This window comes from Alexandromys fortis, unplaced genomic scaffold, assembly GCF_014885135.2.
Source record: "Alexandromys fortis isolate MF-2015 unplaced genomic scaffold, M_Fortis_MF-2015_v1.1 scaffold_118, whole genome shotgun sequence".
Lineage (NCBI taxonomy): Eukaryota > Metazoa > Chordata > Mammalia > Rodentia > Cricetidae > Alexandromys > Alexandromys fortis.
The window spans coordinates 4186956-4200748 of NW_026068010.1; the positions used below are offsets into that span (position 1 = coordinate 4186956).

A 13793-nucleotide genomic window follows, 5' to 3' on the forward strand; every position below is an offset into this window, starting at 1 on the left:
TTATGTAGCAGATTACATCATTGTTCATCTGGGTCCCCAGGCATCTGGTGTCAGGCATTTTGTGCTAACTCAGAACTACCCCGTGTCCAGTGTCAGCTAACTCATTCTGCACATTCTTATCAGCGCCATATTGTCTAGCGTAAACTCGCTCTTACGCCTGCTGTTCTCTATACGGGTATGCACTGAGGCTTGAGAAGGCTCATTCTGTACCAGCGCTGTCTTTAAAGATGCTGTAAGTGTGAACCGATAGAGAGATGGTCACCCAGCGCCATGACATGGAGCATTGCCCCCTGATCTAGCCGCATCTCAGAGCAACACTGGCCTCTTCCCCTTGGAAGAGTCGTTGTCTGAACCTCTTCTGGTCAGTTTCTTCACATCTATGACCAGGCTTCCTCGGCACTGCCGTCAGTGGTCTACTGTTGAAATGGTCTTGAGATACCTAAAAGGTGCAGGAAGAGAGGTCAGCCTGCACCGGTGAGGAGGGATAAGAAGTGGAAAGGGGGCCCCGTGCCAGTGACTGTCTCGTGTTCACAGTGGAGGAGCAGTGGGAGACCTCTGAAGAACAGAGGTCCTGGGGGAACTTGGAACTGATGAGGGTTTGACATGAACTGAAGAGGGAAGGAGCCCCATACAAAGGATGCTCACTACTAATCTGTTTAAGAATCATCAATGTTGGTGAAAGAATGAGAGACATGATAACCCAATGCAAACCAACTTTTGTTCTTACGAATTTTTTTTCTTCATTTTTTTTGTTCATAAATTCTTAATTTTTTTATTTTTTACTTCTCTTAATAAAAAATTTCTTTCTGTGTGTATGCCTGAAGGCCAGAAGAGGGCACCAGACCTCATTACAGATGGTTGTGAGCCACCATGTGGTTGCTGGGAATTGAACTCAGGACCTTTGGAAGAGCAGGCAATGCTCTTAACCACTGAGCCATCTCTCCAGCCCGCAAACCACCTTTTGAAGTACTTTCCGCTTAGTTCAATGAAGAGCGCCTGACTATGGCCGCTGTGTGACGGCTAATCTTGGCTGTCAGCCTCACACACTTGGGACGAGGCAACCTCAATGGAAGAATCGCCTCCGTCAGCACGCCACGTGGGCACGTCTGTGGGGCGTTTCTTAATTGCTAACTGATATAAGAGCCCAGCCCACTTTGGGTGGTACCACCCTGGGCAGGTAGACTATAGAAGACAGATTACTGAGCAAGCCCCTGGGAACAAGCCAGCAGGTAACTTTCCCCATGGTCTCTGCATCTGTTCATGCAATGACGTCATCATCCAGATGAACAGGATGGGCCAAGGTCTGACCCACAAAGGAAGGTGTTGAAGGGAAGGTAGAGAAATTGGGAAGCAGGCCAGTGGGAAGTTAGGAGGATGTTCCACTGTAGTGGGTCAGAGGAGCCTGGATTGTGTTCTGTAGGTTAGGATTATCAAGCAGAGGAAAACTGTGTTTACGGGGCAAAAGGCTATAAATTAGTTTTCGATTGGGAACAGGAGACCTTTTCTAAGAGAAATAACAGGGCTGTTTGTTTATGTGCTCACTCAACAAGCAGATCTGAAAGAGAGCAAATGAGAGTATCATAGAAAAACATAAAAAGGGTTCCGATTGAAAGTGCTGGAAGCTGACCGGAATGGGGCAAAGTCTTTCAAAGACAAACCCACCCAAGAAAAGAGTGTTCTACAGACACTGGCGGAGGGGGGGATCCTAAGGAGATGTGGCTGTCCAGGGCACGACTGGAGACATTGAGGACATTGATCTTAATAAAGGGGTGTTGGGGTACAGAAAAAGCGGAGGGGTAGATTGGATTTCACAGCTCAAGAACGTTGGTGCGAAGGAAGCCTCAGCGGCAGGGGCTGCTCATGGTGCACTGAACGTATCTTCTTGAGACAGGTCTTCCGCGGGAGCCTTGGCTCACCTCTAATTCCCGCTCTGACTCCTACCGCTTTCCCAGATGCTGAGGGTCCAGCCGTGCTCCTCTGTGCACAGCTATTGAACACTTGGCATGGCCGATAAATCCCCGTTAAGTGGTCTGAGGGCCTTGCTTGCACACCTAGACTTTTGTCACTCATCGGAATGGGCAACACTTCGAGCAGCATGGCAGTGCAGGGTCAGAGCCACACCTCTCGGGGTCTGGTTTGTGCGGTGTGGAGAATGTGCTGTGGCCTAGGCGAGCTGCTTTGCCTTCAAGCACCTTTCTGCTATTACCAGATTTCACAGACATCCTTCTATCTGTTTTAAAAGATGTGACTTTTTTCAAAAGTATCATTTTATGTGTATGCATGTGTGCCTGAGTGTGTATACGGATACCATATGTGTTCAGGAGCAATGTGTGCCTGAGTGTATATATGGGTACCATGCATGTGCAAGAACCCAGGGATTCTAGAAGAGAGAAACCTGAGTTTGCATGTGGTTGTGGGCTGCAAAATATGAGTGTTGGGAGCTAAACTCCACTCCTCTGGAAGGCAGCATCTGACCTTAACTGCTGAGACACCACTCCAGCCCCTACAGACGTCCTCTTTGAAAGTTTAACACCCCAGGCATTTGTTCCTACAATCAAACAGCAGCTGACCAGGTGGACCTGGGTGAGTGGCAATCAAACACAGTTAAAAGAGAAGTGAATGCCACCTTCAGAAACGCCCCTTCTCTGGGGGAGGTCGCAGCGCTTTCCATGCAGCAGGTGGATTCCTGAGAGGCACCAGACACACGTGCAAAAGAGGCAGCTGCTGCAGAGTCACTTCATGTTCTTGCATGCACCTTCCAGCTGTGCACATCTGTTTTCTCTGACCTTAGCTTTTAGACTGTTGCCTTTGTGTTGTCTGATAATGGACAAAGAAAACAAAACTGAAATGCCCGCTGAATGACCCTTACACCAAATAAAACCAGAGTGAGTTCTCATTTCTGATCATTACATACCCATAGAGGGTCAGGACTTAAGTCTAAGTATGAAATTGGTGTATATAGCATACACGCTTTCTACACATAGACTCGGGGTAATTTTATCCAAAAAACTCAAATGATTTTATGCATTAGTGATTCAAATGTATAGAATTCTTCCACCTGAGGTATCAAATGCCAGCATTCTAAACTTTTCAGATTTGGGGGCTTCAGGAATGTTCAATTTATAATTCAGAGAGTGTATCCTCCCTGCGGTTTCATAGCTGGACCACCTCCTCCCAGCTTAGGGCTTGGCACAGCCTCTGTTGGAGAGTAGATGTCATTTCCTCTTTATCTCTTGTTGTTACCCAAAGAAGCTTTGCCCAGAGCATCGGGTGAAAGTCCAAACATCAGGACCAGACCATCATTGTCATAGGTAAATTGTCTCACTGTGCTTTGGCCGTGGCATAAGGATGTTCACGGGAAATGAGAGTGCTGGGAGCTGACTGGGACAGAGCAGCACCACAGGACCCTGATGAAGAGAGACCTCCAAGGGAAGCCATGATAAATAGTAAAAGCGTGCCTTGCTCTGGAGACGTTGGCAGATACGACCACAGAAAAGGCCATCGCTGAGCCTCTGGTTTTGGTCCCTGCTGAGATGCCAGATAAGAGGCCTCACTGGAATGGCCAGAAGAGACATCAGATTTCAAGGACTAAGGAGAAAGCTGACAGCGATGGGGAAAGAGGAGGCATCTCTGGTGCAGGAGAGATGGAGAATCCTGGAGAAAGGACAACATGTGGGGCTGGGTGAGAAGAGGAGAGGGGTGGGGCCTGCGTAGTTTTCACAGACGGCTTGCCCTAATGACTACCTGGGCCAACGGTCGTGTACGGACACCTTACCGGAGGCTACCCCACTGGAGAAGAGTGTTCCTCGCTCTGCCTCAGGGAGCGCCCCCTTCCACAGTGGGCGGCTGTTAGTTTCAGAGAATCTTCCACACTGATTTCCATAGGGATGCACCAGGTTACATTTCTAAGCGTTCTTCTCTCCCCACATCCTCATCTTCATCATGACGACAGTCACCTGACTGCCGTGGCAGCTCTGAAGAGTTTCAGTTCGCATTTCCTCAAGACCTAAGGATGCTGAACACTTTTTCTTCCACAAGTTCATACATATATATCACCTATTTTAATTACAGCCCTGTTATCCTTTCTTGCTCCCATCCCATCCCACTGAGCCTCTCTTCTCTCCCAACAAGTCACCTTCCTGGATTCATGTCTGACTGTATGTGTCTGTCTGTCTGTCTGTCTGTCTGTCTGTCTGTCTGCCTGTTGCCTGCATGAACTTCATTGGAATGTCATTTACTCCAACAAGGATAACTGCACTACCAAGGAACAGGACCCCCCTCCAGCAACCACTAACCGCCTCCAGCTCTTGGGGAAATGTTGGGCTCCATGATTCCCCTCCCCCACCCATGATAGAATGTTGATGGCCCTGTAGCAAGAGCAGATGACCACTCCAGCTGTGAGGTGGACACCTTTAAAATACTTACTGGCCATTTGTTCTTCTCATGTGAACTGTCAACGGTGTTCATTGCTTATTTACTGGTAGGCAGTTTTGAGGGCTGGGTGTTGAATTTTCTGCAGCTCTTTCTATGATCAAGAGAGTAGCCCCTCGTCTGAGGGGTGGTTAATGCTCACCTTCTCTAAAGTTTCTTCTGTTGTCGGAAACTGATGTGCTCTACGTCCGGACTCGCGTTTCACTGTTTGGAAATGGAAGAATGAAACTGACCTTCTGGGAGGTTTACTATGCGCCTTGCATTTTATAGCGTCTCATTTTTGCCCTCGTTAAAACCCAGTGAGATTAAGGATTCCCAGTCTAGGTTTACGACTCGGTGCTTCAGAGAAACGGTGCGGCTGGGCCCGTAGAGGTGTAACGTGAAGCCAAGACCTTCTGAGCTTCTCAGTGCCCTTGGGAAATTAGGAAAACCTGCCAAGTGAAGAATTAGTCATCGCTCCTCGTGCTGACTTCTGAGGATGCCGGCTGCGAGTGTTCGCTGTGCAGCACAGTTTGCATTCTTTGCTTGTGCTACTCAAGGCTGTGATTTCCAGATAACTCACTCAAAGGTTCGGAGTAACTTCTTTTTAGGTCTTCTTACAGATGTTGTCTGTCTCCTGTACTGTTGAGCAGTACTGTCTCCTTAGGTTGTTAATATGTGAAAAAAAAATATCACTTAGTATCAAGAAACCCATGCTAAGATGCATTTGTAGGCTAGAGCTGAGACAGCAACATGGGCACTTGTGGTTTTCCTTCGAAGGAAACGTGAAATTGCGGTGTTTCCACATTCGTTGTAGTTCTACAATGCAGTGAACATCTATTTAAAATGTGCAAGTACTGGAGAGGCTGGAGAGATGGCTCAGTGATTAAGAGCACTGGCTGCTCTTCCTAGAGGACCTGAGTTCAGTTCCCAGCATCCACATGGTGGCTCACAAGTGCCTGTAACTACAGTTCCAGGAGATCTGATACCCTCTTCTGGCCACTGTGAGTACTGGGTGCACATGGTATACATACAAACATGGAGGCAAACACACTTGAAATATGAAAAATTACTAAGTCTTAAAAAATGTATAAGTGAAGTCTGGCAGTGGTGGCGCACACCTTCAATTCCAGAACTGGGGAGGCAGAGACAGGTGGATCTCTGTGTGTTCGAGGCCAGCCTGGTCTACAAGAGCAAGTTCTAGGACAATTAGGACTGATACACAGAGAAACCCTGTCTTAAAAAACAAAAACAAAAATGTATAAGTGAAAATTAATAATGAAGCCAGGCAGTGGTGGCGCACGCCTTTAATCCCAGCACTTGGGAGGCAGAGGTAGGTGGATCTCTGTGAGTTGGAGGCCAGCCTGGTCTACAAGAGCTAGCTCCAGGACAGGCTCCAAAGCTACAGAGAAACCTTGTCTTGAAAAACCAAAAAAAAAAATTAATAAGCAATAAAAAAATCAATGTTGGATTTATACACTATTAGTGTCATTCAGTATTTCTGAAATTACTCTTATAGAATGTTATATGCCATAAAATCAAGATGTTAAAACAACAAAAAACAATGATTACTAATCTTACCAAAAAAGGGTACTGAATTAAGTTTTTAAGCCTGTTGCCACTGTAAGGGACTCTAATTAAACAGCAGTACGATATCTGACTGGATAAAAGCAGTTTGCATATGCAGTTATTTCACAATGTCCGTATTTTACAGAACTTACGCAGTAGGGACCCTGACCCCCAGTGCTACTTGGCACTTGAACTCATTTGCAAACCTGACCCATCACTGAAGTGACTTTAAATTGTGCATTAAGTGCACCACTTATGACAAATCTGTCTTATTACTGTAAAATACGGAGTGACCTCATGCAGGACGCATTCAAGCGTTTCTGTGTGAGGCTGCTCTCTTTGCCTTCGGCGGGAATAAAGAAATGTTTCAGAAAAGTCACCCTCTTCACTGCCACATAATGGACAGTCTCTTTTCGCCTGATTACCCAGAAAAAGCCAAAGCAAATATTAGAACATTTGCAAAGTACATTTAGTACTCTTCTATGCACTGCCCAAAAGAAAACACCCTTTGAAATGAGCCTGGGATTCCGTATCCTCCGTCTCCACCTGCTGCCCAGTCTCTGGCCCATCGATGGTGGAAGAGCATGACTATTTAAAGGCAACAAGGACATCCTTGTGCCCGGCCTGCCTGCTTTCAGCAGCAGTACAGAGCTGGAATTCATGGGGCCATTGGCTCCACTTCCCATAAAAGGAGGAGTCAAGTAACCAAGCAGCCAGCAAGACCTTCCTCCCTTCCTGGGCTTCGAGGGCCAGGCCTCTGCAGATCCCTCCCTTGCTCCTTGAAAACCTGGCTCCAAGGGCAGTTGTGGAGATGAGAAGGGCACAGCCATCCCCCTGCTGACCTGTCATTCCCTCTGAGATGCCATCAGCCCTGTGCTGTGGGAAAGAGCTCCTGCAGACGCTGAGACAGGCTCTGTGCGGATATTTCAATGACTCAAAAAGTTTTTCTTGTTTTTTTTTTTTTTTTTTTTTTTTTTTTGTGGCTGGGGTTTGTGGGATCTCTGGACGCTCTCTCCTAAGACTGTGGGGGGGGGGTCTTAGTTTGCTTCCTTTTTCTGTGATAAAGGCCGGGATTAAAGGAACATGAGGAAATAAGGGTTATTTGACCGGCACATCTGGATCATAGCTCATTGTTGAGGGAAGCAAAGGCAGGAACCTGGAGACAGGCACTGACACAGAGGCCATGGGGGGATGCTGCTCACTGGCTGGCTTCTTGTGGCTTGCTCAGCCTGCTTTCATATCGAGTCCAGGACCACCAGCCCAGGGGTGACTCTGCCCCAAGGGCAGGACCCTCCTACATCAATCACCAATCAAGAAAATGCCCCCACAAACTGGGCCACAAGCTATCTAGTGGAGGAAATTTCTCAACTCAAGTTCCATATTCCCAAATAATCATTGCTTGTGTCAAGTTAGCAAAACAACAATAATAATAATTAATTAATAAAATCAAAATTAAAAGAAAAACCTAACTAGCACAGGTTATACTTAAGTGAAGCAGCTGAGTACAGTGAGCTCCACCCAGAGATGTTTGGGAAGGAAGTGTAAGTCTGTCTCATTTATAGGTTTGTGGCAATAAGAGACTGTAATATCCCATACAAGACTGATTTTAATTTATCTTTTTTTCTCTACCTATCTATCTATCTATCTATTTATCTATCTATCTCGTTGGGTTTCTCTGTGTAGCCCTAGCTGTCTTGGAACTCACTCCAAAGACCATGCTGGCCTCAAACCCAGAGATCCATCTGCCTCTGCCTCCCAACTGCTGGGGGTTAAAAACATGCACCACCATACCCACTTAAATTTTACTGATGGTTAAAATGTTGTATATGAGTGTTTATTTACACGTGTGTATATGTGCCACATGTGCCCAGTGCCCATGGAGTCTAGAAGAGAGTGTCAGATTCCCTGGAACCAGAGTTGCATACAGAGTTGCATACAGGTAAGTACTGGGAACTAAACCCAGGTCCTCTACAAGAGCCGTCAGTGCTCTTAACCACCGAATCATCTCTCCAGCCCCAGGAGTGTTTTTTAATAAGTTTTATTTTAGAATGATCTGTGACCTATAGAAAAGTTCAATAAAGAGTCCAACATGGCCACCTTCCTCTGCTGCTAACGTCTCATAGTCCCGTGGTACATTTGTTGGAAAGAACCAGCATGGATGTATTATTACCAACCAACCTATATACCTTGTTTACAGTTCGTTGATTTTCCTGATCCCTCTTTTTACTGTTCCTGGATACCATCTAGAATAAAAACCATGCCTCAGCCAGTGTCCATGTCTCCTTGGTCTTCCCCAGATAAGTTTTAAATATTGACTATCAGGTGCATTTGAAACTTTATTATATATGGGATGGTTGAGAGCATTACCCTATCTTAGGGACTATGAATTCTGGTCCATTTTATCTCTGTGGGGAAATCCACTTTATCTCCCAAATCAAAGTATTTTGTTTTTAAATCTTTACTTTATTTCTATTTTACTGAATTAGGGATTGGACCCAGGGCACTATACCACTAAGCTAAAGTACAACCCCAATATAAAACATTTTAGTCAGTGGCAATTTGGAGAAATATCCTTTCATTATTTTTTTAAAGATTTTTTTAATTTTTATCTTTTGTGTATGAGTGTTTGCCTGCATATATGTGTGTGAAACCATATGTGTGCAGTTCCCTTGGAGGCTAGGAGAGGGCACAAGATCCCATGAACTGGCGTTACAGGTTGTTTTGACCTGCTATGTGGGTACTGGGAACCAAACCTAGTCCTCTACAAGAGTAGCAAGTGCTCTTAACTGCTGAGCCATTTCTCCAGACCCCAAATATTCTTTCCCATTGGGGGCAGGGGGTGGTAAAGACAGGGTTTCTCTGTGTAACTGCTCTGAATATCCTGGAACTCACTCTGTAGACCAGGTTGGTCTCAAACTCACCTAGATCTGCCTGCTGAGATTAAAGGCATGTGCCATCACCAACTGGTCAAAATATTCTGTCTTATGTTGGAATAACTTTGGCAAAAACTAGGGAATCGTTCCCATAACCCACTATGACTTGCTTTCTTCCAAACAGTTACTGTTATATGGACAGTCACATCAGCAAAATGTATTTTGACTGTGGGCATAACCACAGTGGATAAAGGTCACGTTTGTTTGTATTTTCCAAATGAATAGCTTGGTTTCGATTTAAAAAACCTGACAACCAGATTCACAGAATGATCTAAATACAACAACCTAGTCATGTTTAACTTCTGTTAACCCTCAGCTCTGTGTGTGTGTGTGTGTGTGTGTGCTTACAACTATTGTTTTAGAGAAAGAGGTTCAGGTTAATGAATTAATGGAATCTGAGGAAAGTCAGGTTTGCTCGGTCTAAAGGTGGGAAACCCTACTCACAAGATTGCTTTACTTTAAAAGGAAGTTAGACCTAGCTTGCTCAGCTGAAGAAGTAGGTTCCTGCAGGTATATGTATTTAAACATGTTCCTTTAAAGAATTAGTAAAATTAAGTTATTCCTACTCATTGGTATGGTGCTTAATTCGAGCCATGGCTCAAATGATCGCTTATTGGAAGAAAATAGTAATTATTGTTGTCACGAAGGTTATTTGTTTGGGAGCTTGGTTTACTTATTTCACTTGAACAGTTCATGGTTAGCTTATATTGATTTACACTATATGAACATTTGAAGACCTAAGCCGTACAGTTATTGTGGTAGATGACAATGTGAAATGGTGGCGGTGGCGTACTGAAGAACTCAAAGGCAATGAACATCTGGTCCCTCCAGTAAGGCACTCAGAACTGTTCTGAGCCACAGAATTATTATGTGAGAAATGTCTGCCATTCTGGGAGACTTGGGCTCCCCAGAATATACTGATTTATGACAGAAATGACCGGGCATGTGTAGGGAAACTTGGCAGTGTGTATGCTCACGGTTGATTATTTATGCAACGTCAGTGTCTCAGAAGCTGGCCTCGCCAACAAGCCTCCTGATGGCCTGTGTCTCTCTTTCCCTGAAGGTCATCAGCTCCATGAGCTCCCTCTCCGAGTACTGCCTACCTTCCATTCTGCGAACACTGTTTGATTGGTACAAAAGGCAAAATGGCATTGAGGATGAATCGCACGAATACAGACCAAGAACGAGCAATAAGTCAAAAAGGTACTTGCTTTTGGTGTCGGGATTTTTGTTTCTCATTCCTGCCTTGCGCGTGCCCTCTTTATACATCAAAGTGAGAATTATGTGGCACCCAGGCCTCTCTGACTATCCAAGAGGAGACTCAGTAAATGCTGTGTGCCCTCTGGTCCGTAGTAGGTCAGGCATGTGGAACATCCTGTCACGGCCAGCTGCCAATGGTTGGAAGCACACAGGGCCTTGTTTAGATGTGTTGGGACAGGCTAAAATGGGCCCCAGGTCACCACTTGCTTCCTTCCGTCCTCTACAATTCCCCCTCCCTGAGCTGTACCCAAAATCAGGCCACTGAAGGCTAGTGTCCCCATGAGTCATCATCAGTTAGCCAGGTAACCTGGGATGCTTCGTGAACCATGGCAGAAGGGCCCAGGGCTGCAACAGTCTTGAGGCTGGCCATCTCTCTGTACCTCAGCATGAGGGTACGCATGGGGAAGTAAAATTCACATCTCTGTCCTCCCCTGCCAGCTGAGAGCCGCGCCTGTGTTCTCTGTGGTCCCTCTTCCCTCTGTGGTTTGAGAATCGGAATTTGCTGCTGCCTGGGCCATTCAGCAGCTGATAGCATTCTTATGTTCAAGTTAATGCGTGACTACCAAATATTAGGCAAGCATTTAATATCCTAAATTTGAAATGAAAGTATTATAGCTAGGCAAGGAAAGAAAAGAATTACATATATGAAAAAGGATTAATACAGCTCCTAAAACAATTGTAGTAGATGGAGCAGCGAGTTGTGTTCCTGCCGCCCGGCTAGCTTAACCCTGAAATAATTACACAGAAACTGTATTCATTTAATCACTGCCTGACCCATTAGCTCTAGCCTCTTCTTGGCTAATTCTTACATCTTGATTCAACCCATTTCTAATAATCTATGTCACCACGAGCTCGTGGCTTACCAGGAAAGATTCAGCATGTCTGACCTGACAGCTTCATGGCGGCTCTCTCTGCTTGCCTTCTTCCTCCCAGCGTCCAATTCTCTTTTTCCCACCTAAGTTTTGCCCTCTCAAAAGGCCAAGGCAGTTTCTTTATTTGACCAATGAAAGCAACACATAGAAGAACATCCTACATCAAATAATAATAAGATGCTGGGCCAGAGGGATGGCTGGGCCTCAGTTTGAGGTTACATACTGCTCCTTCAGAGGACCTGCGGAGGGTTCCCAGACCCACATCAGGCCACTCACAGCCACCTAAGGTCCCAGATCTTTAGGGATCAGACGTCCCTTTGTCTTCTGCACCCCTTCCCTCACCCACTCACATACACATAATTTGAAAGAAAGTGGATCTTTTGAAAAAAAGAAATCTTTAGAGAGAGAGAGAGAGAGAGAGAGAGAGAGAGAGAGAGAGAGAGAAAGAAAGAAAGAAAGAAAGAAAGAAAGAAAGAAAGAAAGAAAGAAAGAGGCTATCTTAACATGGGATCTGTTTCTCCACAGGAATCAATTGTACATTTTAGAAATGCCTTTATCCACTGTAACTTGAAATTGACTACTGCATATCAGACCCCCACCACTTTCAAGTGGCTTCTTTTTTGTTTTTTTTGGGGGGGGGTTGTTTTGTTTTGTTCTGCTTTTATTTTTAAGACAGGGTTTCTCTGTAACAGTCCTGGCTGTCCTGGAACTCATTCTGCAGTCCAGGCTGGCCTTGAACTCACAGAGATCCACCTGTCTCTGCCTCCCAAGTGCTGGAATTGAAGGTGTGCACCACCACCACCCAGCTGTCTTTGTTTTTCTCCATGAACCTGATAAGTCTATTTCAATTTTTTTAATGTAAGATCTGTAATTTTACCAAATACATTGCATCCGAGCGTGTAGCTTAGTTTTAGAAAGTGCTCACGTTTCTGCAAGGTTCAATTATGTTTGCCGTTTTTTTGGAAGAAATGATAGGTAAGTTTTTTATGCTGAATAAGTTTTAAAAAAACAAAGCAAACAAAATCAGAGCCTCACCCTCTAGATGGAATAGCCTGGCACACACAGCCGACCTCCTTTTCCAACTCCAAGTACTGGGATTACAGGGAGGAACCACCCCTGGTACCATCTGTACCCCCCAAGTACTGGGATTGCAGGTAGGAGCTGCCCCTGGTACCATCTGTACCCCCAAGTACTGGGATTACAGGTAGGAGCTGCCCCTGGTTCCATCTATACCCCCAAGTACTGGTATTACAGGGAGGAGTTGCCCATGGTACCATTTGTATCCCCAAGTACTGGGATTACAGGGAGGAGTTGCCCATGGTACCATCTGTATCCCCAAGTACTGGGATTACAGGTAGGAGTTGCCCCTAGTACCATCTATACCCCCAAGTACTGGGATTACAGGGAGGAGCCGCCCCTAGTACCGTCTATACCCCCAAGTCTGGGATTATAGGTAGGAGCCGCTCATGGTACCATCTGTATCCTATAGCAGGCGCTGCTCTGGAGTGTGTGTTCAGTGTTCTCAGGAGATTCTCAGCTCTGACTCCAAAACAAAAGCCTGTTCCTATTAGCACCCTCCCTTTAATCCTTTCCTTTGTTTAGTTTTGAATTTTATGTACCTAAGTATTTACCTGCATGTATGTATGTGGACCACATGGGTGCAGTGCCCATGGAGGCCAGAAGGAGGCGTTAAATCCCCTGGAACTGGACTTACAGATGGTTGTGAGCCACAATCTGAATGCTAGGGAACCCAAGTCCTTTGCAAGAGCAGCCAGTGACCTTAACCACTAAGCCATCTCTCCAGCCCCCTTAGCTGTCTCTCTTCAAGGAAAACCTTTTAATGTATTAAAATTTGATGGCAGAATTTCCACTGTGTGTCTGAAACTGGTCTGCACTAGCTGCATGGGATGGCCTCTGTCAGACATTTGGCTTGTGAATGGGAGACTCCCCTGCCTGGTGACTCTCCACAGGGACTGTCCCGGCCATTTGTAAGAACTGAACTGAGTTTGATCTTTTTCCTCTGCCCTGTCAGAATTCAAAACTAGCTTTTGTGTGAGTTAATTTCTTGATTAATTGAAAATCCAGGGCTTTGCCGTTGATTTTGCTGGTTATGGTGGTGGTGATTTTGTTTGTTTTTTAAATGCCACTGGTTCTTTGCGGGAAACCAGGGTGGGTTTTGAGGTCAGATGCCCACAGAATTGGAACAGTAAAGCTCACCTTAGCAGTGCTTTAGTTAGGCTTCAACATTAAAAATAGGAACGTCTGTGCCTGGGAAGAAGCTAAGCGAGCAAGAGTCTCCAGGGCGAGTGCGTGCATGCCCTGGCAAGACCAGGACTTAAAGGGGAATTTTAGGGAGAGAGTGGGCAGGATGGACGCTGGGTCATGGCTTCTGAGATTAGTGGAATAGCGACGTTTTTACTGCCAAGTGTTTATCAGAAGTCTCTGGTGCCTGTCAGTGGAACCTCAACTAGGTAATAAAATTGAAATTATTAGAAAAGTGTATATCTTTTACCTGAAAGCATAATTTCTCTTATTAAATAAAATCAGAGGTTTAAAAAGGATTGAGTTTTTTGTTTTTTGTTTTTTTGGGGGGGTTTCCCATAGCCAGGAATTACCCCTTTCTTGGGGTTCTCCGGACCCTCTTTTGAAACAACTCTAAGCTTTATTATTAGCATTATTATTACTGGGTGGGGTTGTGAGGGGTAAGAGTGCGGGGTGAGGGTAGGGGGGGAAGGTGGGGGGGGGGGAG

General features: G+C 45.5%; 1 protein-coding gene across 4 annotated transcripts in view; it reads left to right on the forward strand.

Moving 5' to 3' along the window:
- The window catches only part of Fry (FRY microtubule binding protein), a 390417-nt gene that overhangs the window by 209554 nt on the left and 167070 nt on the right, over positions 1-13793 (forward strand). For all 4 annotated transcript variants that reach the window (XM_050161917.1, XM_050161914.1, XM_050161915.1 and 1 more), the window contains one exon: positions 9976-10115. In XM_050161917.1, the coding sequence (XP_050017874.1) occupies positions 9976-10115 (140 nt within the window). The remainder of the gene's footprint in view (positions 1-9975; positions 10116-13793) is intronic.